Below are 26,874 nucleotides of genomic sequence, written 5' to 3'. Positions count from 1 at the left end.
CCCCGGCCACTGGAGGAGGGTCCCACATGGCGTGCAGACCTCTCCTGCCACCCGCTGCTCCCCTCAGCAGTGTACTTGGGTCCTTCTGCCTGCTCTGCTCCCCGCTCTGGCTCTGATGAATTCTCTCACCCTCCCGCGCTTCTGACTGTACCCAGTGCATGTATAAACAAAACAAACAAATAAATAAATAAATAAAACATGCCTCTAAAAAAAAATTAAACATTTCGTGAATCTATGTGCAGACATAAACTGTTGTTAATCTTTTGTCTGATAGCTGGGGCACCTGTTCAAGCATGGGGTGCTCCTTTGCCATCTATCGTGCCTTCTCTCTCAATTACTAAGGCGGATCCTCTTGGCTGACTGTCCAGTCTCCCCCCACATCACTCCACATCTGTCATCTTCACTGACAGCTTCCAAAACATGCCCTCTACACAATGAACCTGCTTTCCACACTGCTAATGCTGCTCTTTCCTGATTTAGGACATATTTTAATTCTGTCATTGCTTTCTTGGTTTCAGTATTAAGTTTTCTTCTTAGTGCCACAAACTTTATTCTTGCTTGCTTCTCAGTCCACTCCATTTTCACCCGAGGCCACTGCTTGACAATCTGATCTTTGACTATGCATGCTTTCTTTTCCTTGAATTTCATCAAGAGCAAAAGTCAGTGCTCTGTAAAATTTACTTTTGTTTTCTATTAATTATCTCTTCAAAAGGCATGCTTTCCCTCTGTATATGGTATTATACTTTTCTTAGTTTATGTGCTAGAAACTTCTTGCAGGGTCCATGTTGGTTCTTCTAGGTCTATGGGGGTGGGGAGGGCTCCCTTGTTGTCCCCTCACTATCTAGTGGGATATGGTTAGTCTTGCTCTGGGCTGGTCAGTGGCATCTTGTTTCTCCATTGCTCAACCATGCAGTCATGGATATAGCCATAGAAGGGGACATTTTGTTTCTTTCCTGCTGCACTGAGGGTCACCTGGCCCACCTGCTTTTCTAGCTGGCCCTGCCTCCATGCAGCTGTGTGGCATTGCTGTGTCCTGACACCTTTTGTGTAGTAACATTCATCACAACCCCAAGAGCTGATACCTTGTCAGCTTTCTGCCAAGTTGAAGCCTAGGGTTTCCTGCACCAAAGGTTTTAAAGGTTGCTGGGATTCAATCACAAGGGAGTTAAATAACATGTTCCCATTTTCTCACCATCAGGTACAGTGTCTAAGGACATACCTGTGTCCTCCTCAGAAGCACTGTCTTGGCTTACTAGAGCTCCCCTGTTCAGAATGGAGGCTGTGATGGGACACAGTGGTCAGTGAGGACCCAGGGGTTGGAGTGATACTCCCCTGCCACTTCACAGGGGACAATTCTGCTGAGTGATTTATGCTCTAGGGCATCCCCCCACCTCTTCCCACCCTATAAATCAGATCAAGGCTAAATTTTATGATGGCACACCCTTAAACAACCCTTTCCCTGATCCATTCTACTTCCCCCACTTCTCTTCTCCTGAGAGTATTCCTCCAGTAAATCAGATCACCGGATTTCATGCAGTAAGGAGGGAATGGGAAAAATGTATGTAAAGGCCCCTGGTGGCCTATAAATGCTACTTCCCCTTCCCCAAACAATTGTGAAACTATTTGGTTATAATCACTTGCTCAGGTTAATCTCTGTAAGACTTTCATTGTAACATTATTTAAAAGATAACAAAACAAGAAATAATCTAAATATCTAATTATAGGAATCTGTAGGCAATTCATAGCATAGCTGATGGAGTATCATGCAGTCTAAAAGCTAAAAAGACAACCAGGGTGAAGGGAAGCTGAGTAAGGCACAGGAGGCTACTTAGTTTACGAAATGACATTACCGAGTCCTATACATTGACAGAGCAGAGCCAGTTTTCCAGAAGACAATCATGTTCAGTCACTTAAGAGGATGACACGTGATATCCACAAGCAAAAAACATGTCAAAGTGCTCAGGAAAAGCAGTTACTCCGAATTATCCCGTCAGAGATTCTGATTCCATTTTAACACAGACATCTAGTCAAAGCATTCGATGCCACACATAGTTTGAGACACTACAGAACTTTCCATCAGAACAGCTATCAACAGAGCAGCCTCAGGTAGGGTGAGGTCTGCCTGAGCCTACTCTTTTCTCCTGCTGCCCCCAAAGAGGTCTGTTATTCCTTCTTCCCAAAAGAGGTTCATTGAACCTGACCAGACAGGAGTCAATGCCAGTTCTTTTTCCTTCCTGAGTGGCCCTATTTAAACTTCAATTCATTCAAATCAATTAATTCACACTACAAAAAAAAAAACTCACTTAATTCATGGAAATAATTTAATTTCCTCAATTTACTAAATTATTTCAGGAATAAATAAATATGCAACAGTATAGGCTGATATACCTGACCCTCTAATGGAAAACATCAAGTGCATCCCTGACGACAAGCATGATAAGCAGTGATCTGCCCTTATATCTTATCTTGTTTTTCACAATTGACCTACGACTGGAATTTTGTAGAACGTGCATTGCTGGAGACAGTAACTATCATCCCAGAGAGGGGACCACACCTATGACTGTAGCAGAGGGGTTCCACAAAAGAGTGGACAGCCATGATAGAGATCGCTCTGACACGCGGAGGCATTTACAGTTTTTTCTTTGGCTGCACCAACATATTCTAAGTCCAAAAGGAAAAAGTTCAAATAGTTACAAATAACACAGTCCTTACAGAATCACTATAGTCCCCCAGCTATAAGAAAAGTCAGAAAATGCGCCACATGGAACAAAGGCTCTCTTTTGGAGATGCTGTCCTTACCTTCTGCCACATGTTGATGAAGAAAAGCTCCCGGGAAACATTGAACGAGACATTGGCATCATAGGCATCGTCCCCAAGGTTGGAGATGGAGATGTTTAGGGAGATATTCTTCACAGCCCCCAAAGCTAGATATGGAGTTTTGTCATCAATGCTGCAAGGAAAAAGAAACAGCAGTCAATGCCCTGACATTTCCACAATATGTGGCATCTGGGGGTAGCTGAGAGAGGGGGACGGAAACCCCACTGGGAACAGAATGACAAGTCCTGGGAACCCCACTAACCAGCCCTATTCCTCAGGCAGTCAGCTGCCATGGGGCTCAGTTTTCCATCTAAGCACAGGGGGTTCTGTGTTGTCTCAGCCACTAGGCTGTTCTGTAACTCACATGAAATCTGGAAAATTATATAAAACATCCAGTCATCTACATATGGAATTCGGTCGCGTATTAATTCATTGAAATATTTTTGAGCACCAGCTCTATGTGTCAACAAAACAGAGGTCTTGCCTTCTTGGAGCTCCAGGGAGAGGAAAAAAAAACGCAAAAGAAGTAAATACACGGGTCAGAGAGTCTAAGAGCTCCCAGAAAAGATGGATCGAGACGTTGGCATCATAGGCATCATTTTCAGGGAAAGGAAAAAAAAAGAAAAAGGAAAAAACACATAGGTCAGATAGTGGGCAGGAAGGACAGAGAGCACCTGATATGGAGGGCATGTGGGTTGTGATTTAAATGGGATGGTCAGGGAAGTGCCATTGATTAGAAAACCTCTCAGCAGAAGCCTGACAGAAGAAAGGGAGCAGATATCAGGGAACTAGCCAGCGGGGGAGCTGAAGTGGTCAAGGACTGGAATGGAGGCCAGGAGGAGGAGGCCTCGGAGGAGGGGCAATGGGAGGAAGTGAGCTCCACGAGGCAAGAGTCCGCAGCAGGCAGGCCCCCAAGGACACTGTAGTTCTTGTAAGGACCTCATTTGACTCTAATATGGGAGCACCTTCAGGCCTCTGAGCAGAGGAGAGGTATGACCTGACCTCCATGTTTAAGGGTTCACCCTGGCTGAGAACTGCGGGGTGAAAGGCTGGGGGAAGCAGGGAGCCTGGTTAGGGAGCTATTGTAATAATCCAGGAGAACATGACTCAGGCCATGGAGTAGAAGCCGAGGAAGTGAGAAGATATTCTGGATATGTTTTACAAGCTGGGCCATAGATTTCACTCATGGATTAGATAAGCAGTGTTAGGGAAAGAGTAGTCAAGGATGTTCTTTAAGAATTTAATTTTTTTTAATATTTTATTTTATATAATTCTTACATCATTTTTCATTTTTGCACAATGTATGCATTTTCATCTTGGTTATATTCCCCATCAATTGCACCCCCCCCCTTATTTTGACCCTAATCCTTCCTCTCCCCACCCCTTTTCCTCCCCCCCACCCAGTGTGTCTCTGGTCCATAGTTGCTTGTTGATTTTTTTACTTTGTATAAATTAGTCTTTTTCCTGGTCCCTTATTTAGGTTTTTTAAATTCCTGCTATGAGTGAGACCATCCAGTATTTTTCTTTTTCTTTCTGGCTTATTTCGCTGAACATGATCCCTTCTAGCTCCATCCATGCTGCTGCAAACTGCATGTGTTTATCTTTTTTGATTGCTGAGTAATATTCCATGGTGTATATGTACCACATCTTCTTGATCCAGTCATCTATTTTTGGGGCATTTGGGTTGTTTCCATAGCTTAGCTATTGTAAATAGTGCTGCTATAAACATAGGGATGCAGGTGCCCTTTGGAATTAATGATTCTGTGTCCTTTGGGCAAATACCTAGGAGTGGAATTGCTGGATCATATGGAAGCTCCATCTTTAGCATATTGAGGAATCTCCACACAGCTCTCCATAGTGGTTGGACCAGTTTGCACTCCCACCAGCAGTGCAGGAGAGTTCTTTTCTCTCCACATCCTCGCCAACATTTGTTGTTACTAGTTTTTTTTAATTCAACAACTAGAAGGGAAGAATTATCATTTATTTAGAAGGGTTAGTGGAGAAAACCCAATGGCCTACTGGTAGAACTGGGATTAAAGTTGGTGGGAAAATGGGCTCAAGGGAGTTTTTTTTTGTTTTTTTTTTTAATGGAAATCACAGTGTATTTCCATAATAATGGGAAGGATCTGCTAGAGAGGTAACAATGACAGTGTGACAGGGGATCCCCACTGGATGGGTGGGTGAAGAAGTGGAGGGGGTGGCCTCAGCTGGTATGAGGTGAGAAAGTGGAGATGCATTGGTAGATAGGTGGTAGGAACAGGAGAAAGCTCTATTGTGATTGATTCCATTTTGCAGTGAAATGGAAGCAGGGCCACAGACTGGGAAGGGGAAGAAGAAGGAGATGTTTAAGGGGGGAGGCGATACAGGGAAATAGCACATGGAGATGAGGATGAAGATAAGACTGATGGAGATGAGGATGGAAACAATGATAAAGGTGCACATAGATTAATGATTATTATGTGATGTGAGCTTCAGACAAAATAAATTCAGGTTGGTGGTCAATCATTGCTAGGCCAACCAGCTACTGAAGATGTGATTAAACAAAAGAGGGTTTGTGTAATGAGCAGTTGTCACTTTTGGCGATTCAGCATCCCGACACCTTCCTCTTTGGGATGTGGGGGATCTCCAGATAGGAGGGGAAAGCCTATCAGCAGGAAGAGGGCAGACCCTCCTTCTCCCCTACTCTTGGTGGTTAAAGTGTGGGCACCTGACTAAGTGCATCATATGATCTAAGGGTGGCTGAGTGGCTTGGGTGTAGAGAATAGATACTGCCAATCAGGTGTATGAACTTTGAGGCTTGTTCCAACACACCAGGGCCTCCTAGGATCATCTGAGTATCTACAGATTTGAGAGCACAGAGGTGGCTTCCTAAGCTAAGGTTTGCCTCCTGTTTACCACTGATTTCTGTGAATAAGTCCATATCCACCCAAAGCATTCCTTTTCTGCTTAAATTAACCAGCACATGTTTGTTGTTGTTTGCAACCATGAATATAGTTAATATACCATGAAAGAGACAAGAACTATCCAAAGTCTCAACAGGCCGTAATACTTTGAAATATGAATTTGGGGAGAGAGGAATTATCATTATCCCTTCATGAAGAGAGGACTTCGCTTTCCCGCATGCCTGGCACGTCAACAAGAATAACATGTGCAATGAAAGATCTGATGGCCTTGCTTTTGGAAGCAAGGGGTCTAAGGATCTAAACAAGATGTGAAAAATTAACTTGAAGAAAGGTTTCAAATTCTTGAATGGCCTCCAATAAATTAAGACCTTGACCTCAAGCTATTGTGGCAATTATTTATTGTTGTTGGCCATCTTAATTTTAAACAATTGATGGGTTATTTCTGTCCTCCTGTTTGCTTTTAGAAGATTAAAGGCGTAATCCTTGGGCCTTAAGAAGCTATGCAAGAGAGCTAACCTCACTTTATCTTGAGAAGGAAATGCACAAGCACATACAAGTAGCCCAATGGCCTCAGAGAGCATCCACAGTTCATTTCCAAATAGAATTATTAAGCAGAGAGAAAAGACAGAAAAGCACAGGACTATGGGGTAGGGGAATGTCTCCTCATTCCAGCTTCGCTATTCATGTGATCGACCTCCTTTACTGCTATGTAAGTGGAGGAGATCAGAGCAGGGACATCTAACCTTCTGCCAGTCCCCAAAGCTTGGGTATCTGTTACTTAATCATGCAGCAAGTTCATGCCTGGGGGTTCAAAGTCAAGTGATTCAAACAAGTCTCTGATTAAGGCGAGCCAGTCACCTTGCAGGACAGAATGTGAACTCAGACTTTTAAAGGCTGTTTTTAGTCTATTTCACAGCTAAAAAATTATGCATAAAACAGTATGTCTCTGTTTCCAAACCTATTCTTAGAAATGCAATTTGCCAGCATGATTCTGGGTACTTTCAAACATGTTGTTCTCAAAAACCTAACAATACCATGAAAGGTTCCTGATGTTGGCCCACTTTATTTTATTTTTTTAAAGATTTATTTATTTATTTATACAAGCACTGGGTACAGTCAGAAGCGCGAGAGGGTGAGAGAATTCACCAGAGCCAGAGCGGGGAACATAACTGGCAGAAGGACCGAAGTATACTGCTGAGGGGAGCAGCGGGCGGCAGGAGAGGTCTGCGCGCCATGTGGGACCCTCACCTGGCGACCGGGGGTCAAACCGGCACTGCAGAGGCTGCGGGCAGCTTCGCAACCCAGAGCTCAACCGCTGAGCCACCCGGGAGGCCCAATGTTGACCCATTTTAGACATGAGGAAATCAAGATGCAAAGAGGTGACTTGGCAAAGAAATTGTGTGGGGCTCAGAACTCAATGTCCCCTACACCTTCAAAACCTACCACTCTCCATCATTGCCCACATTCTCCACCTTCTTGCCCATCACAACCCAGAAGCCTCTCTCTTCCCTCCCTCCTGAGGGAAATAAATGTCCCTATTACAAGGTTCTCCAGCCACAGAGGCTCCACCAACCCTTCGTAGCACTTACAAAGATTCTGAGGAACATTTATTTGCAAGACTATTTGATAAAGCCTATCTCTTCCCAACTGGGATGGATCTAAGTACCAGGGGACAAGGACCTCTGTCTGGTCTTGCTCATCATTGTACCCCCAGGGAGAGATTTGTCTGGCGCAATGAGACCTGATTCATGAATGGAGGAACGAACACGTACAACAGCCCCACACAGATGTTGCATTTTACATGTGCAGAAGCTGAGTCCAACAGAGCCACCTGATCCCCCCACCCCCGACAGAGGCCACACAGCCACATAAGGGGGAGCTGGGCTACAGCCAAACGTCCGCTGGTACGGAGGCTGTCAGAGCTACAGCTATTACATGAACTCCATCTTGGTCAGGAAGGGCTTTGGCAAGACTTGTCTTTTAATGACATCTGAAAAGAGCAGGACTCCATGAACACTAACCTCTCTGCCAGAACTGCTGAAAGATTAAAATGATCAGGCTGAGGGATTCTGTGCCAGACATTCCATGGGAGCTGACTTATTTGTTGAGGAACAGTCTTTGTGATTTTCAAGGAATTTTATTCCCTGAGAAATTTTATCATTGATTCTGATTTGCTTGTGTAGCCTTTTAAGCAGGTCGTATTATTTGGTATGCTGGCTATCCTGGTATATTTGTATTGATTTATCATAATCAACATAAGCTCTACAAACTACAATTTCTAGAAAGGTTATCTTATAGCTCATATACAGCCAGCTGGAAACTTAGCTGTGATCAGAAATAACAAATATAACTGTCTTAACACATCTTACAGCAGCTGTTCTTGAACATGTTGGGTTTACATGTAAGCATAGCACCAGTTACTTCACGAGGCCGGCATCAGATGTCCCTGCTGGCATCCCATCTGTGTTACCTGCGATGCTGGAGATCTTGCCCTCTGACCTTACTTGTCACCACACATGAGCAGGGCTGACCACTCCAACTTCCTCAATGGGTAAATGCAATACATTTTCCTATCAATCACATTCTGCTGAACCACCAAGGTCACGAAAGCCAAGGTCTTCCCCTTCTACCATCACAGAAATAGTTTTATCCAGATAATTTTTTGTGAAGATGCTGAGGGAAGAAACTAAAACAGTGATATGGTGTTTAATAATTAATTTTCCATGAGGTCATTTTAGATCACCCTTGTCTTTTTTTTTTTTTTTAAGATTTATTTATTTATGCAAGCACTGGGTACAGTCAGAAGCGCGGGAGGGTGAGAGAATTCACCAGAGACAGAGGGGAGAGCAGAGCAGGCAGAGTGACGAAGTACACTGCTGAGGGGAACAGCGGGCGGCAGGAGAGGTCTGCGCGCCATGTGGGACCCTCGCTGGTGGCCGGGGATCGAACTGGCACTGCAGAGGCTGCAGGCAGCTTCGCAACCCAGCGCTCAACTGCTGCACCATGAGGGAGGCCCATTAAAGACATAAACCATGACCTTATTTTTAAGGGGTTTTTTTGTGGTTATAATTGACCTTCCATATAATAAAGTGCTGTTATTTTCTTTTGCTGCTATCTTACATCTAATTCTCAGTAAAGGCTTAGAAGTTAATCAAAGGCATTTTAGGCTTTTATGAAGTGCATTCTAAGTTTAATCCAAAGGTATGTCTGAGTTTTAAAAATGTCTTCACATACCATTATGATGATTATTGACATTATACTCCAACCACAGTTCTATTTCATAATGACAACTAGGTTAATGGTAAAGGGTAGCCAAATTCATCCATTTTCCTGCTTTTCTCCATCTCTCCTCCCTCTCCCTCCTCCACCTCTCTCATCATTTATCCACCTATCCACTACTTTCTAAAACTGGCTTCTCAACTCAGGTGCCAAGGATACAGTCCCAGTCCTCAAGGAATTCAGTCTAGTGGAGACAAACATGTAAAACATAAGATGTCAACACATGCAGAGTGCTGACCCGCTGCAATGAAGCAACACCCCTAGGAGCTTCCTTATGCTATGAGAGGACAAAGAAGGGGTTCTACAGGGATGGTAGGGGTCAGGGAAGGTGGGGGAGTATTCAGAAACATGTTACTAAGGAGATGAACCATGATCCTACAATTAATGGGATGAGAGCCCTGTCAACAAAAATGTTCCTAAGACTGATTGTATACACACACACACACACTCTCTCTCTCTCTCATGGAAATCATATTAAAAGGACTTTGTGAAGCAGATCATATTCTCCCATGGAGAGATGTCAAAATCTGGGGTATTAATCCTGATAAGGTTTCAGCATCCAACAAACCACAGATATTCTCAAGAGCATGCCATAAAAGCAATGACAAATTACAGCTGATACAATTTAAAACTATAAACCATGCTTCTAATTCTTAAAAATGAGTAGACACCATGAAATCAGAAATGGGATTTGACAACTGGACGGGGTTCACCTGAGTCATCACTTTGCAGATTCAGGTCAGAGAGGTCACCCCTGGCCCTCAGTGACTCAGCAGGTGAGAGCAGACCTGGCTGAGCGGCCCTCTCATTCAGGGTCCAGTGTTTCTGCCTCCAGACCCACTGGCCCAAAACTACATACAAATATAACTAGATAGTATCAAATTTACATGCACCTTATTTGGCTAGAATGAAATGAGAAAATTATGTTTGTCTTCTTAGCCTTTATATATTTTATTAATAATGAGACACCAGGGGGCCTCCCTGGTCGCCCAGCGGTTGAGCGCTGGGTTGCGAAGCTGCCCGCAGCCTCTGCAGTGCGGGTTCGATCCCCGGCTGCTCCCCGGCTACCAGAGGAGGGTCCCACATGGCGCGCAGACCTCTCCTGTCGCCTGCTGCGCCCCTCAGCAGTGTACTTTGGTCCTTCTGCCTGCTCTGCTCCCCGCTCTGGCTCTGGTGAATTCTCTCACCCTCCCGCGCTTCTGACTGTACCCAGTGCTTGTATGTATAAATAAATAATCTTTAAAAAAAATAATAATGAGACACCAAAGTGAAGGTGTTATAAAATGCAATAGACTGTTGGGCAGGACTGGACTCTGAGTAAATTATACGTATTTGACTATAATACTGTAATATGAGTGATCTGTGATTACTCTTTACTGGTACCTATTTCTCATGTTACTGGCAAAGCATCGGTCTAAGAAAAATTAAATGCATTTGAGTAAAAACTGGAAAAAAATTGAGTACTTAAAAATAAAATTGATACTATTTAGATCCTACAGCTCATTTTTAAATGTCACAAAAGAAAACAGACCACATGTGTGATCTACCTTCCCGCAAAGAAATTTTGAGTTTTGCCAAAATCTGATGCCCAGGGTTGTACCTGTGCAGGTGAGCCTCGGCGGTTACATGTGGTATGGGGGGAAAAGGAAGCAAGAGAACAGGTCTTAGCCTGGGCCCCCCCCAGTACCAGATTCTGAGGCACGTTTGAGAGCCAGTCCTTTATTGGAAGAAAGAGCAACAGGACACCAGTAGGAGTGAGGTGGAGTGAGGCAGAGGGCGACAATCAACAGAGGATGTGGCATCATCAAGTCAGTGACCCCTGAGCACCTGAAGCTTCCTCTTGCTGCGAGTTAGCCCATCTTATCCACACCCAGTACCACATAAACACAGATGTTGGGCAACCTCCTGTGGTCTCCAGCCTCAGCCCTGGACCTCCTGCTGCACCCAGCTGAGGATCCTCCCTCTGATTTGCTCTGGGATCTCATTTCACACCCTTTGTTCAAAACTCACTGACATATATAGGACCTTGCCTGCTTATCAGGTCTGCTCAGAGACCTGACAGAGACCTGTTACTCCAGGTCTGTCCTCCAGTTGCCCTGCCTTTAGTTTCCTTGAGTACGTGCCCCAGGGCCTGTTCGGGCTTCCGCTGAAACCTGTGTTAATGCAGGCCTGTGTAAGATGCTTCACCATCTCTCCGGACATTTGCTTACTTTCAAATATGCTTTTAAAAATCTAAAGAGCATCACTCGACATTAATTTCTGCTTTTGTTTTAAATCCATAACTCTAAGTGGCTTTAATAGTCGTGTTGTTTATATCCGCGATACTGCATAAATCAATAACACGATCATTAAGCAGAATATGCTGGATGGATGGATGGATGGAGGTTCCAACCTTTTCCAACAATGGGTTATTATGACATTTACTGCGAGGATGTGCTTCACATCTCTGCTCTGTTTTATACATCCTTTTAATCATGCAAAACAGATCCATATGGTTATTAACTCCAGATAGAGATCGTGAAGCACCTCTGTAAGGCACGTCAATTAAAGTTTACAGCAGGTCAGGGAAATGATCCCAGGGACTAAATTTCTGTTTGAAAAACACTTACATGAAGCCACTCTCTCTCATATGTACCCACCTTGGCCGGTTTTACACTTAAAGTGTTAGAGAGAAGCGTTTACTAAGATGATCTGAGCCAAAATAGTGGTTTCCCTAGCAACATTCAGATAATTGACATAAACATGTTATTTCAAAAAAAAAATAACATGCTTATATATTCACTGGATCTACCTCTGGCTCCTTTAATGACTCACATGATGGTAGAATCTGTATTTGCTTTAAAGATCATTCTTTTTCTAATGAGGCAATTCGAGAAGCCAGAGGGCCCTCCCTAGCTCTCCAAGCAGTGCAGTCTCTCTCCTCCTGCCCCATGTGTTTAACTGTGAAAAGAACTGCTGGTTCCCAGCTAACAGAGAAATTCAAATCCTCATCAGCCTTTACTTTAGGGGTAGTTTCCGGAATCACTAAATCTTAGGACATCTGGAACAAATCAGGTTTGCTCACTGTAACAACTGGATTAAAGACAAAGAGTACTTTGGGGGACAGAGGAATTCCCAAGATCTGTGGTCTGTTCAGAGGTCTGATGTCATAAGACAGGGCTGGTGTGCAGCGATGTGTGACCTGACAGCAGCAGTGCTGTATTACCCTATGTCACCTATAAGCCACCCACTAAACCTGGCAACCACATGCTCAGAGTGCAAGAGGCTGACCTGCCTTTCATGGAGGCCAGCAGGTCAGACCACTCCAGAAAACTTAAGCCAGCAGGGGCACTGTGGTTCCTCAACAAATAACTGTGTTGTGGCCATGATTTTTCTCGAGTTTAGCTCAAAAAACAAATGGGGGTATAAATGGTCGCAGACAACAGAATGAATTGACACTCCAAGTATCCTGGGTTTGGAACTTTCTCCCTGTGAGTGGAGGTGGTCATGGAGCAGGAAAATTTAGTAGCTCTTCCCACCTGGCTTCTTGAAGGCAGAAAACAAGAAATGCAAAATAATTCAACATGTCAGGTCCACACTCACATTGAGTTTCTCTGGCATTCACACTGTGTTCAAATCCTGTGAACATAGAAAACATTCTACAAAAGAGGCAAGTGCTTCTGGCGAGAAGGGGGTCCATTACTCCCTGAATATCATGGGCTCCCTCTTGCACCATGGACTGTGACTCAGGTTCCCACTTTCCTTTGTCACAAAAGACATCTTTCACAAGATGATTTCCCGTTTGATCCCTTGTGTCTGGCTAGTCCTCTTTAAAAACAAAGGCTCAGGGAAGAAGCATGCAGAAGTAATCCTAAAAGATACAAAGTCCCACATATCACCTGAAGGTACCCCCTACACATACACCGCAGACCTGAGTTCAGAAAACCAAAACCCTCTGATTCCAAGAGAACAGATTAAAAAACCTATCAGTTGGGCCTCCCCGGTGGCGCAGCGATTGAGCGCTGGGTTGCGAAGCTGCCCGCGGCCTCTGTGGTGCCGGTTCGATCCCCGGCTGCTCCCCGGCCACTGGAGGAGGGTCCCACATGGCGCAGACCTCTCCTGCCGCCCGCTGCTCCCCTCAGCAGCGTACTTCGGTCCTTCTGCCTGTTCTGCTCCCCGCTCTGGCTCTGGTGAATTCTTTCACCCTCCCGTGCTTCTGGCTGTACCCAGTGCATGTATAAACAAAACAAACAAACAAACAAACAAATAAATAAATAAATAACATGCCTCTATTAAAAAAAAAAAAGCAAAATAATTTAAAAAAATAAAAAATAAAAAACCTATCAGCAACTCTCTCACCTTTAACCCTCACAATATCTGATAAACAACACTGGATTTGCTTTCCTTTTGAAACTCATAGTCCTAAAAAGGAATCAAACTGTCCGGCCAGGAGAACTAAAAACAAAACAAAATGTGATGTCTCAGTTCTACAGTGTCTCAGGTCAGGCCCCCTGGAAGCGGTGGTCTGTGCCATGGACTCTGCTCCCAGGGACAAGCCCTGAGGAGCCTGGAGCAAGGATGGGGCAGGATGGGGCAGGGAAGGAGCTGAGCAAGGCTGTCCCTCAGGCCAAGTCTGGCCTTGGCCTGATTCACATGGGACTCTGGAACTAAAAGCACAGCATATGGTTTGACAAGGGGGCTGACTGGCCAGCCATTGACTGAGTACTGGTCCCAGGGTAGGTATAACCTCCCAGGCCAGGTGGTGCCCAGGGCCATTCTTCAGCCCAGAGGAGGGGCAGCTCTGAGCCCTTAGCAGCCAACACAGTAGCTGAGCACATGCACCTACGCAGCACAGGAGATCCGGACATGGCATCAACAGCATCCATGCAGCCTTGGCATTTTGGGAGCAAGATCTCCCGGAATGGAGTTGGGGTCATAAAATCTAGAAGTTCTCTATATGATGCCTTCCCTCTCCCTGCAGCTTTGATGAACTGTGTGTTATGGGCAGTTCCAGCAAAGCCAAGTCTGCCACCTTCAGCTCTGGAGTGTGGCCGTGGCCATGTCCACTGGGGAGAAAGGAAAAGGATCATCCCTCCTCAGCCACAGTTGTCTTTGGGTTTTCCTCCATGGAGAGCCAGCAGGGTTATATCAGGTGGCTCAGAACAAACTGGGGAGAGATGCTAATGAGAGGGTGTGTAAGAGCCCAGGAGGAAAGAATGTGTGGGGGAAAATTTACTTCAGGAAACAAAACAACTTGCACATCTTTGGAACTTGGCTTTTCTCACCACCATTAAGTCGCTCCCAGATGGGCGAGTCTAGTCTTAGTGGCAAGAGACCAACAACACAGTCACAGAATAAACTGCAAAAATCTTAGCAAAGAAACAGCACGTGGCTCCCCATCTGCTCTCGATTCAAGAGACGCGAGGGATCTAGTGGTTACAGTCTCTCGATAGGTCCTGTTCTTCATTGAGAGGCCAGTGAGAAGGAACCTACCAGCTAGATCACTTTGACCCTGCTGGAAAGATGCTTCCATATAAAACTTGCAATGACTGCTTATATTTGATGCTAAGGAAAAGACGACCAAGTGCATTTTTATTAGCTATACCTAGGAGGTAGATCCAGGCGTTCCCAGCTGCTTAGGAGAAAGGCCGGCCAGGAGGATGCCAGGCCTCTGCTTGCTGTGTCCCTGCTCCCCTGTGGGCTCTGAAGCCTCTTCCCACCCAGATGGAAAGTCTCGGTCAGTGTCTGCTCGCTAGGGAGAGGGCCGTTCCTCAAGTTTTGTATCTGATGGGACAGATTTCTGCCACTTGTGCAGTGAGACCCTGAAAATGAGGTGACCTCCCCTATGTGCTTTGAGTCTGTCCCACAAAGGAAAACAGTCAGTTCCTGGGGTGGTAGCCACCACTCCCCCTCACTCACCTCCATCCTGACATCATGCCTGGTAGACCATTTAGGAAACTACAACACTGATCCTCCCTGAGATAGGAAGGAATTTCCAAAGGTCATTTCCGTCTGGTTCACAGACAGTCCAGGTTCCCCAAGCTGCCGTGCTATTTCAAGACAGAAGCCACAGGTCTAAAGGTTATAGCCCTGGACTCACCTCAGGCACCTCCCCTCAGGTGTTTTTCCTGCCTTTGCCATTTAACTTTCTTTTTGATTCAGCTAAATGACCCAAACCCCTGCTTATCAGCTTCCTGTTCTGTACTGCTGCTCCAAATACATACCAGAAACCTGCCAACCCCAGGGAGCCTGTGAGTGGGCTTGCTTCTACCCTGCCTGCGCTACTTTGCAGGGCAACTGAGGTGGCATCCCAGCCCAAGTCACTGTGTGCACCTATCCCCAGGTTGGGGGGGAGCCAGGCCTCCTAAGAAACACAGCTTCAGGGCAGGCTCCACCCAGGTCCCTCCCAGGAGCATGGACACCTAAGGGATCTGACCCTCTCTGCCCGGGATGTGCTGTGTTGCTGTGCTAGGAAAATGGGAATAAAGCTCCCAAGCCTGTGATTGCTCATTGGGTTTGTTCTAAAGCTAACTAAGTGCCCTTCAATATGTATTTATATATACATGGTAGAGGAATAAGATGTGGAATATTCCAACAGGAAACAGTTACCATAGTAATGGGGAATATTGGGTGTTAAGCAAAACACGGAAAGCAAGCATTCCCGGATATTTAATGGGAAGAGGACCCAGTATCAAAAGGTGGACATAGCACTCCTGCCGGAGATGCCAGAATAACTTCAAGTGAGATTCTCTGAAAGGTAGTGCTGACATCATCTGTGCCCTTGCCACCCCCCTCGAACTGTTCTGAGTGCTCTTGGTGACTTCCAGCTGCCAGTGTCTCCATCTTTGTATTTCATGGTGTTTTTACAGAACAAGACAAGGTGCTGTCATAGGCTGTAAGTGCCAGGGAATTAACTGTCCTTGCCTTCAAACCCCAGAGCAGCCATCAAACCGTGACTCTCAGGAGCTGGTCCATAAACACCTCAGTCCCTTCATCCCTCAGAGGCAATAATCTGAGGTGTATCCTTCCCCAGCCCTTACAGTTCCCTGCAGGATGATGCTCCAGTCATCCCCTGTGGTGCCTGGATGCGATGGGCTGACTGACAGCCCCTCTCCAGTCACATCCTCTGTGCTGGTGTTGCTGCTCCTTCCACCAGGAGTAGCTCATCTCTCTGTCCTGTGAATGCAGCTGATCCTGTGGCTTCGCTTTGACCAACAGAATGTGGTGAAATGATAATGCTAGCTCTCTTCTATTGAATGCTTACCAATTCCTCCACCTTGTATAACCAAACAGCTTTAGAAGCATTTGTGTATAAACTAATTCATTAAATAATCAAAATAACAATATAAGTTCTTGCCCTTATTTCCTCTATTTTACAGATGAAGAAACAGGCACAGAGATGTCAGACAACTTGTCCAATGTCGTGTTGCTGGTAAGACGCTGCAGGGATTTATTTGATTATTTTCCAAGTTTCAGATATTTATTAATCAATGTGAGCCCCAACACAATATACCAACATGACTTTGTGCATTTAGAGGGGAAACACTTCTTGGTTAAGTGGAAATTTTTGTTGAGTTTCTGGAAGACCTTCATTTCAAGCAACTTTATAGTGAAATATTTAGAGGTCTGGACCTTCCTTCTTCAGGCTGCTGTCATCTACAATCACTGAGTAGAGATTGTATTGATCATTGGGACCCACTTTGTTCCAGGTACTGGGTTATTCTTTCTGTCTCAACTGACATCTGGATGGAGCAAAGCCAGACACATGACATGCAGTGCTGCTCCAGTCCCTCTGGCTCCAACAAATACAAAGGGGAGGGGGGACCAAGCTAGAATGCTTCTTGGTCTAGTGGGGGTCTGGTGGACTGTGGTTACTGGAGAGGCCTTGGGTCAGGAAGGAGAGGAGAACAAATCTGCCAGGCCCGGCACTAAGTCTCTGCCTACAGGGTGTTACGTATACCAGAGACTCTCTTGCGAACCTAGTGTGCAATTAACAGGGGTCTCTTCCCCTTCATCAAGCAAGATAATTTTAATTCTACCCTAAATTGCACAGGTCATGTTTCTGGCCACTTTGCAACTTTGGAGGAGAATAATTTGTTTCAAACTCTAAAGCTCTGGGTACAGGGGTCCCCCTCTTGAAGGCTGGTCTTTCATACATAGAGCTATCCATCTCCCAGCCAAGGGTTTTGGGAAATGCACTTCACAACCGTCCCTGCCATAATAACAGCATTACTGAGGTTGTAACCATAGGACCATTATATGTGGCCACTAGATGGTTCCTATAACTTCACAAATATTCCACTGTGTCTTTTCACCTCCCTTAAGGGTTCTTTCATTATTCGAGTTGGCTTGCCAAAAGGCACTGAAATGTTCCACGGGTCTCCTATGGGATGCATCAAAAATATATACATTTTAGCTCAGCTGCCATAGTCAATATTTCTTCTCATTATCTTAACCATATATGATGCTTTCTTAGGACTGTGAGCATTCAGACAAAACAAAACATAGTTGCATCATTTTACTATGGAATTTTCAATCCCACTTAATAGAAACAATGTAAACAGCTTTATCCCTATTGCTGGACATTTTGGAAACAGGGGTGTTTTGGAATGAGCATAGACTTAATGCAGAACTGATTGTTTTAGGAGACAATAGTCCTGCAGGAATTCATGCTCTTTGGTGAGGAAAAAAAAAAACCCAAAAACATCCACAAGTCCCAGCCACAGACAGCATTTCCTCACTCAATCCATGGCCACGCTGGGAGGCCCTGTCACTCCCAAATGCCTTCTCCTCCATCTTCTCAAGACAACTGTCTTCAGTCAGGTGGGTACTTGGGGGCATCCGGACACCTTGTACTGAGCAGTTGACCCAGCCACTGGAGAAGTCTGTCTCTGCAACCCCTTTGCTTCCACTTTTTAGTATTGTGGGTCAAAGCTCATAGAAGGGTTAGATTTTAAAGACTGAAATTGTGACCAAGCACATCCAGTCCTGCCAAGTCTTCTCCCACACTAAAACGGAGGTGGCTCCACGGACGGGTGAAGGGCATATGGGAGCTGAGGTGGGCAGAGAGCACCTGACTCAACACTCAAGCTGGAAAATACTTTCACTAAAGGACCGAAAGATCTACACAATCTCAATTTCATCCCCTCACTCGCTCACTCTTACTCCCTCTGCATCGCCTGGTCTCTCTTTCTCTCCCTTCCGGGCTGTGCACTGTGGGAGAGCAGGGCCCATAGCACCTTTGTTTCTGCAGCCTGGTGCCCAGTGCCCCGTGACTTAAAAACCAAAGGAATGAACGTCCAATCCCGGCCAAAAGTGAATCAAGAGGGTTAAAAGATAACCAAAGCAGCCCACTCTGGCTCAGCCACTCAGCCTCTGTTCACCAGCCTTGCTCTCACGAGAGTATATTGACGCTTTCTCTGAGCCCGGCTTTATTTAAAGTTTGGGGAAATCCAATTTAACTATGACCAAGGTTCTGACCCTGTATCTCTACTTACTCAATTACCAATTAACGTTTCTCTTATGGCTCCTTTGGGGACAGCTATGGGCCCAGGAGTATAATGAAGGCATATTGGGCAACCTCACCAAGAGAAGACTTTGGGAGACTGAGGGCCTTTGGGAAATAACTCATCCCAAGAAGAAGCTCAGAGCTCTGATTCATGAACACTGCTTCTAAGACTCAGAAAATCTCCCAATCTCTAGGCAGCATGATTGAGCTCTAGGAAGATGGGCGTGTATGAAAGGCTGAAGCAGCCTCAAGAACTATGAGTCATCAAGAAACAGATGGAGTTACCCTGTTCTTTACATGGTAGAACAGACTGCATTATTGCTTCCAATTCTTCACTCCTCCCTGTAATAGCCATCTGTGCTCTTTACTGGACGACTTTACAGTTCTTGTCACTAAAAGTCCTGTCTCTTAACTTTCATTTTGGCAATATGACTTGCTGTGACCAGTAGAATAAGGCTGAAGTAGAAGTGCACCAGTTCTGAGGGTAGGCCCAGAGTCCCTGCATGCTTCTGTTTGCCCTCTTGCACCCTGTCACACCACAAAAGGAACATGCCCAGCCCACTGGTTCCAGGAGGATGATGTAAAACACAAACACAAGAAGTAAAGCTGAACTGGGTTACCCAAGCTAAGCTAAGACTAACCTATCCTCTGCTGACCCCAGATGCATGAGCAAGTTAGTCAAGATTCGCTGAATCCAGTTTGGGCCAGCCAACCCTCAGCTGACCTGCAGGCCCATGAAAATAAATGATTGCTGTTTGAAGCCACTGAGCTTTGAGGCCACACATGTTACGCAGCATATTTCTGTGGTAACAAGCTAGCTGATACACTTAGGGGCTGGCCCCGGCCACCATGCTGTTTATTCACACATTATCGACTACTGGGCCAACAGAACAGAACTCAAGACTAATGCTCTTGAGAGGCAGGTTGGAACTGTGGAAGCAGCTTTACACACAAGTTACCTAGTACTGACCATGCACCTCAAATTTTATATCTTAATGTGTGAAAAGCATGATTCATTAGACATGGATTTGTCCATCCACAAAGGGTGGTAGGAATATCAGGATGTTCGTCACCTAATATTTATCCTTGAAGCAAGTGAATCCTTTCCTACCACATGAAGTTTTCTACATCCAAAATAAACTTCCAACATTTACAGACTGCTTCAAGAAAAAATAAATCCATATATTTTTGTTTCATGTTACCGTTTCCTTAAAACACTTTTTAGATCTATTTAAAACTGAAATTAATGGCCTGATAATTTATGAAACTCCTTTAGAATTGGTTTCTCTAAAAATCCCAGGAGGCCTTTCTTACTAATGCTAAACAACTCGAAAAGCCACTCCATGAGTCTGAAGTTATTTTGTAAGCTTGGCAAAACATGTGCTACTTTAATCCATCACTCTCGTCCTAAGCAAAAATAATGCTAACTCATATTTAAGTGGTTTGGAAGAGTATTTGCCTGTGGGGGTTGGGGGAAGAAGTTACATCACCGTTCCTCCAATAAACTCAAACAAAAGAAAAAAACTACTTTAGTATTACTTTTCCTTGATGAGATGTAGAATATTTATCATCATAAGGAAAAGTATCCTAGGGTAGTCACTAACTGATGAAGGGGTATTTCTTTCATTCTACCACAACTTAATTCTCACAGTTACAAATAAGGGGCATTTTAAAGAATAACTATCAAAACTGGTGAATATTATTGAGAAATGGTACTAAGTCATATGGAAGGGCTTTCTGGCCCCAAGGCTAAAACAATCTTTCAGAAGGAATTGTCTCAAAAGGAAATCATTCTCTGAAGTGCGACTAAATGATTAGGACCAGCCTCTTTAACCTAAAAGAAGTCTGAAATAAAAGGTTGGCAAAGAGGAAACAGAAGGCCTCTGTGCAAGTTCACCTTTAGCCTGGGGGACTCAGTCTGCAGGAGGAAACCCCGACACAATAGAGGGACTGTCTGTTCACTTGATCAGGACGGCCTAGGCTCTCCTTCACCCCCATCCTGCCTCCTGCTGCCATGACTGTTGTTCAAGCAGATGCTACTGTTAAGGGTGGGGAAAAAATTAGAAGAACATTTATTTAATAATAAGTTGAATCATAAGAAATGGTTCCAAACAGTAGAATATTGACAGATCCACATGCTCCAATTCAATACAATGAATAAACATGAAATACACCCTTCCTAGCACAAACGCTCACTGAAATAAAGGCTAAAGTGTCAGATATGGAATTATAAGCTAAACAAAAACCAAACTACCCCCCAAAATAATAGCTAAGAATTACTGTTCAAATGATTGTATAATATGCATTCTTCGACATTTTTACTTTGTATCGATTAGTCTTTTTCCTGGTCCCTTATTTAGGTTTTCTAAATTCCTGCTATGAGTGAGACCATCTGGTATTTTTCTTTTTCTTTCTGGCTTATTTTGCTGAGCATGATCCCTTCTAGCTCCATCCATGTTGCTGCAAACTGCATGTGTTTATCTTTTTTGATTGCTGAGTTGGGGGGGGGGCGCGGAGGGGCGGGGAAAGAAAGGACTAGAGTCAAAATAAGGGGGGGGTGCAATTGTATGGGGAATATAACCAAAACGAAAATGCATACATTGTGCAAAGATGAAAAAACATGTAAGAATTATATAAAATAAAGTAAATAAAAAATAAATAAAAATAAACAATAAACATTATGAAAACATGAAAAAATATGCATTCTTCAACATGCAAAATAGTACTGTGATCTACCAACTCTACTTACCCTCTTCGGTGGGGAAATATGCAGTCAGGCTTTGGGCCTGGGGTCAAGGCAAATGAGCTTTGCAGAACAAAATCATGAAGGAACAGCGACTTACCTGGAGAGCAGCAGCTGACCCCGAAGCTGCAGGTCGGTGGCACAGTCCTCAGAATGGCAATTCCTTTCAAAAACAGTCTAGGAGAGAGATGCAAAGCAAGTCACAACCAGGGGAACAATGCAAAGTAAGTCAGAAGCAAGGGAATGGCAAATGAATAAATAATTCAACTATCTTCTTCCAAAGCCAGGGAGATTCTCACCTGAGCCCTTCAAACTCTCTACCCTCACCTCCACAGAGCCAGCTCCCCAGCATGGTGAGGCACCTGTGGCAGGCTCCAAGGACACCCACACTGAGGCAGGCTTGACGTCAGAGCACATTCCTCATTTGACTCATTTCTCAGTGGGCAGTGGCATGCTGCTTCAGGTCATTTTCTTCAAGGATATATGTCAGGTGTTTTTCCATCTCTGTCTGAAAACAGCTTTAAAAGCTCTCAGATAGGAGGGAATGCTAATCTAGTTGCATCAAGAATCTTCAGGTTACAGTCAGGTCATTTCCATCTGTTGTCTTGAGGAGGCAGAAAATCTACGTGAAATGGGTTCTGCCTGAACAATAAAAGCGTGCTGAAATTTTTAGCTCCAAAGGGAAATGTCAAAGGTGACGAGACCCTTTCGCTGAGGGCCCACAAGGCTCAAGGTCTGAAGGGATCGTTTGCCTTTCGTTTGGTGGGGCAGCAAGTAGTTTATAAGGACACAGTGTCCTGGCTTTAGCCAGAACTGGGTCTTCACGGCCAAAGTCCCACCCAGGGCTGAGGCCTAACGTTCAGTGTGCCAAGCCCGACATCTTGCCAGAGGACTTGGGGGTGTGTGCCTGAGTTGGGACTATCTGGGAGTTTGGCCGAAGAACCAGGAACAGTGCTTGGGAAGGAGTTACTTTTCTTCCTTCTGTGGTACATTGCAGGCTTCCTAGCCCTTCCCCAAAGTGGTCTCAATGATTCTTTGTTGTTTCTAATCTATGGACACCAAGATCCCCCATGTTCCAGACTGAGACTCGAAACTACTAGTAGCTGGCCTTGATCACATCAGTAGGATTTAGGAAGAACTTGTTGACATTTTTTAGTAATAATTTATTCACTACTAAATTTTTTCATTGGAACGGTTCATATTTGTGAGTCTTTCCCCCACAGGACATAGTTCCAAGTGATTTGCTCCCCTCACGCCGGATATGTCCAAGCGGCTTCTCAGAGTGCCAGCCTGGACTCCACCAGTCTAGACCCAACCAGACACAGTAATTTTGCCTATGGAAATTCATATTCCTGTGCTACATTTCCAAAAGAATAAAGTGTCCCAGCCAACATTTCCTGCCTTGATTGTGGGAGAAACACTCATGGAAGTCTTGGGCAAAAAAGAGGAAATTCCCATTTTTTTTGGACACTACCAAGGGCAAGGAGAGAGCCAAATTTCCAAATTTCAATATAAGACATTTATGCTTTATTTGCCACCTCAAACAAATTGAGTAGAAAGTTAGTGTGAGGATGAATGTCTCAGGAGAGATGAGAAGAAAGGATTTTGAGGTTAGGAATATGGTAAAACACCAAAGGCAGTTTTATTGCCAAGTTAATGAAAATTAAGCTTGAGGGTTTCATTGACAGAGGCCTACAGAGACCTTGCACCTAACTTTGTCTTCAAAACTTTACATTTTTTCTTCAAGACTCTCCACTCCAAGTTTTATAAGCTCAGGTTCCACAAAACCTAGTTCTGGCTCTGGTTACAGGTTCCTCCTTACATTTATCTTTTCCATTTCACAAGCAAGAGAATCTGACCTCTGAGATTAGAAGAGGGATGTAATGAGATATAGGTGAGAACTGAGGAGGAGGATTTGACCCAATCCATCCTGTGGCATACATTCTGGCAGGACTGAGCCAGGCTCTCCTCAGTTCTGTGACCTGGCTCTCTCCTGTCAGTCAGCCTTGGACTTCTAAACTCAGGGCCTCCTCACACTCAATCCTGGATTCCTCCAACAGCTTACCTAGCATGTCAACCAAAGCCAAGTCCCTGAGCTCCCTGACAAGCTTGGGCTCTGTTGTAAGCTCTTGACGTTCCATGTATTTTTTTTCCCTTCTACTTCTCATCTCCATGGTATATAATTAACTTTATCATCATGTTTCATGTTTGTCTCTCTTGTTAAAATCATGCTCCACAAGGGTGGGGCTGTGCTGATCTTATTCACCTCTGTTCTTCCCTCTGAGCCTTGCATGTAGAAGTTGCTCAGTCAACACTGGAAGACCACATGGTGCACTGAGAAATGTGGTGACCACTGAGAAGTGGGAAAGTCAGTAATGGACACCATAATTGGGGTCAAAGCTCATACACTGCTCAACACCACCAAAGCTGTAATCCCCAACCAAAGCACCTGTTTCTCAGCTACATGCAAGTACAACACCTCCTGAGGAGGTGCCTTTTAAAAGCTCTGTCCTTGGTCTGTACTCTGTTCTCTATTTTCCTGCCCCTGAAATTGATTTCTCTACCTATTGATTCCTCCAGTGCTATTGAATTTCCATCAGCAAAGGAAAGCACTGAGTCTGCAATATATATAAGCACATGTACATGCATAAAGGAGGGCAGACCAAAGCTTCAGAATGCTGGTTGACAATACAGAGTTTCCAGGAACAAGTAGAAATTTCTCTTATGCAAAGTACAAAGTATATAGGTTCTCCATGAAGCCAATGAGCCAAACCTCCAATGTACTTCTACCCACATCTTCCCAACCTTCTGGGCAAACACAAACTTGGCTGTTCTAAATTAGGTAAACTCCATGCAGGTCTCTTCCACCTCCTTCCATCCTCTACCTGCTAGTTTGCAAAGCTCCATTCATTATTTTTTTAACCTGGAAAGTGTCTTTCTGGAAAATGGAAATAGATCTAAAAAGCCATCATCTCTTACTCCTCTCTGGCTAAAGAAGGTTGAACCCTTTCTTTTAGGAGATGATGTATCCTACCTCAGGCTTCAGAGAGCTGTGGGATGGAAACCCAGTGACTCCCCTCAGCTTCAGACTAGATTTCCATGCCAGCCCTTCCTCACTGGGTCTTCACCTTGGCCCTTACAAGTTTCCTTGGAAAATAGCTTTACTATTTATTTTCAACATAGAAAAATCTTACGAGGCAAATGTCAAGCAAGCATATCAACATCTTAAAAAACAAAGAAAACTGAGAAGTTTAAGTACAAAAACACTTGTACAGAAAAGTTGTCATCCCAACAGTTCCAAACACATACACAGTTTTCCCCTAAAATTTACTTTTGTCAGAAATAAGACACATTGTCTCAATTTCTCCAACTGTTTTTCATTTCTTAAGAAAAAGAAATTTGTAACACTAAAGAGGCATTGACTTATTTCTTGAGATGACCTTATAAGTGTAGCAACTTCTGTAAGTTTATCAGGAAACATGAGTGGGTATCATGTTATTGCCCACAACCCCATTCCTCAACTCCTGGTTGGGCATAGAGGAGAGAGGAGGTGACAAAGACTCCTTTACAGAACCTGATGGTGCTGAGACAGCTGAAGCACAGCCACCAATGAGTCAGGTGTGTGTCTACTGGGGGCTTCCCCACAAATCATTACTACTTTAACAACAGGGTTAGCAGATTATTTTCTATAAAGGGCTAGGTAGTAAATATATTCAGCTTTGTGAACCTCCACTGCAACTACTTAATTTTGCTGCTATCGAATGAAAGTAGCCATAGACAATCTATAAAGGAATGGTCCCAGCTGTGTCTCAATAAAGCTTTATTCATAAAAGTAGGTGGCAGACTGGATTTGGCCTGCAGGCTGTAGGTGTAGAATATTTGGCTAATGACTTTCTCACTTCCGTCAGGCGGGAAAAAACAAATAAGTCCAGCTAAGTTTGGAGCCAGAGCACAGAGGTTGGAATGTAGCTTCTTCACAAATTGGGGACCTGGAGGTCAGTGGCTACCCTCCCCAACCAAGGCTGACTTCATATACCCAAGGCATGTGGTGTCCATTTCTCCTCCCAAAATCATACTGGCAGCTGGATATTTAGTTTATTCCAGCTGCTTTGTTCAGAGGAGGGTCAGTTTCTTGGACTTGGTGATATTTACTTTAAATAGATATATAACGAAAAAATTAACAACAAAAATAAATGAAGAATATATAATCACTGACATAGATGAGATGCTGTTTGGGTCGCTATGACAACTAAGCCCCAGGCTGGCCTGTGACAATAAGATGATTGGATTGACTGGACATAAATGCTTTTCAAATTTCCCAAGGGGACCACACACAAAAAGGCTATTCTTAAACTAAAATGAACAAGATGTTTTCTGATAGACAATATGACTTTGCAGAGGGTCTTTACTTAGATGATAAGAGGGACATTTCTGAACTTGGCTTTCCCAGGGCTGCACAGCTCCTGGAGGCCCCAGTAACATCTACCTCAGGACACAATGCCCAGTTCCCAGCAGAGCATTACAATGTTTTTTGAGTAAATGCCATGACCTGACTGTGTGAGGTTTCTCCTTTCCTATTCTGTTTCACTGGGCTTTTTCCAGAATCCTACAGTGTCCTAAATGTGGCACATCGTAAGAGCTCAGGGGGTCCCAGCAGTCTCAGCTTTAGTCAGCTTTAGTCAGGGCTGAAGGAAGGTGTCTCATTGAAAATCAGGTGTTTAAAATCAGGTCAGACAGAGTTGCTGTCTATAGAATGTCATACCCACAAGAACCAATCTTACTTTGTAAGATTAAAAATTCCTTCTCTCTCCAGGTCTGAACAAACTGTCCTTTCATATTTTGAAATCACGGGAAGACAAACAGTCCTACAGACACAAATCCAGCACCAATTTTAAGTGCTATGTTCTGTCTTTGGCAACTTCTGGCTTCAGCAGTTCTGCAGTGAGAACAGTCCCCTCTGTCTAAAGGCATCATTTTGATGACCCAGTTCAACCCCCTGAAGAACTGAGTGGGAGTGAGCTGCTCAGGGAGGTCCTGGCCCACCAGAGACCAGATCTGGCCCTGGACTCACCAAGTGCCCTTGCCTAGCTGGGTGGCCTTTTACAGCCCACATTTTATGTCCCTCTACAACTTTTAATATCAGGCAATAACTTTCTTTGAGGAACCGCTGTCTCCCAGGATCAGAAATTTTCACTCTGGAATCTTTCATGTTTGATATATCACTTATTTTTCTTAAAAAGTTGCTGTTAAATAGTCACAAGGGGCATAAAACAGAATCCCAATAAAGGGCCTGAGGCTGTCAGAGAAAAGGAGACATACGCTGCCTGTGTTTCTAAAAACTGCTAAGCCAGATGTCACCAGACAACTGCAAGTGAGAAAGATGGTCCTCAGACCAGAGAGTACACCAGCAAGGCCAAGGCCGCTCACCTGCATTCAAGCATATCAAAGAACATCACCCAAATAAGGCTCCAGGTATGACTTCAGTCATACTAGTGCATTGCCTTTGATTTCCTAAACCTCAGAAGATAATAACAGAGGGGTTAATGTTTCTGCTCTAGCCCATGACTGTCTACTGTTCGGTGCCCTGACCTGTTCTCACATACATACACTCTCTCTCTCTCTCTTTCTCTCTCTCTCTCTCTCTC

The 26,874-nt window shown here is 44.4% G+C and overlaps 1 protein-coding gene across 1 annotated transcript in view; it reads right to left on the bottom strand.

Moving 5' to 3' along the window:
* Positions 1–26,874, bottom strand: part of ITGA9 (integrin subunit alpha 9) — a 284,237-nt gene that overhangs the window by 104,934 nt on the left and 152,429 nt on the right. The window contains 2 exon segments of the mRNA XM_037526417.2: positions 2,800–2,950; positions 21,330–21,406. Of these exon segments, the coding sequence (XP_037382314.1) occupies positions 2,800–2,950; positions 21,330–21,406 (228 nt within the window).

Source organism: Talpa occidentalis, unplaced genomic scaffold, assembly GCF_014898055.3.
Source record: "Talpa occidentalis isolate TD23 unplaced genomic scaffold, MPIMG_talOcc4v2.1 talOcc4.10, whole genome shotgun sequence".
Classification (NCBI taxonomy): Eukaryota; Metazoa; Chordata; class Mammalia; order Eulipotyphla; family Talpidae; genus Talpa; species Talpa occidentalis.
This window is presented reverse-complemented; position numbering and strand designations above follow the sequence as displayed.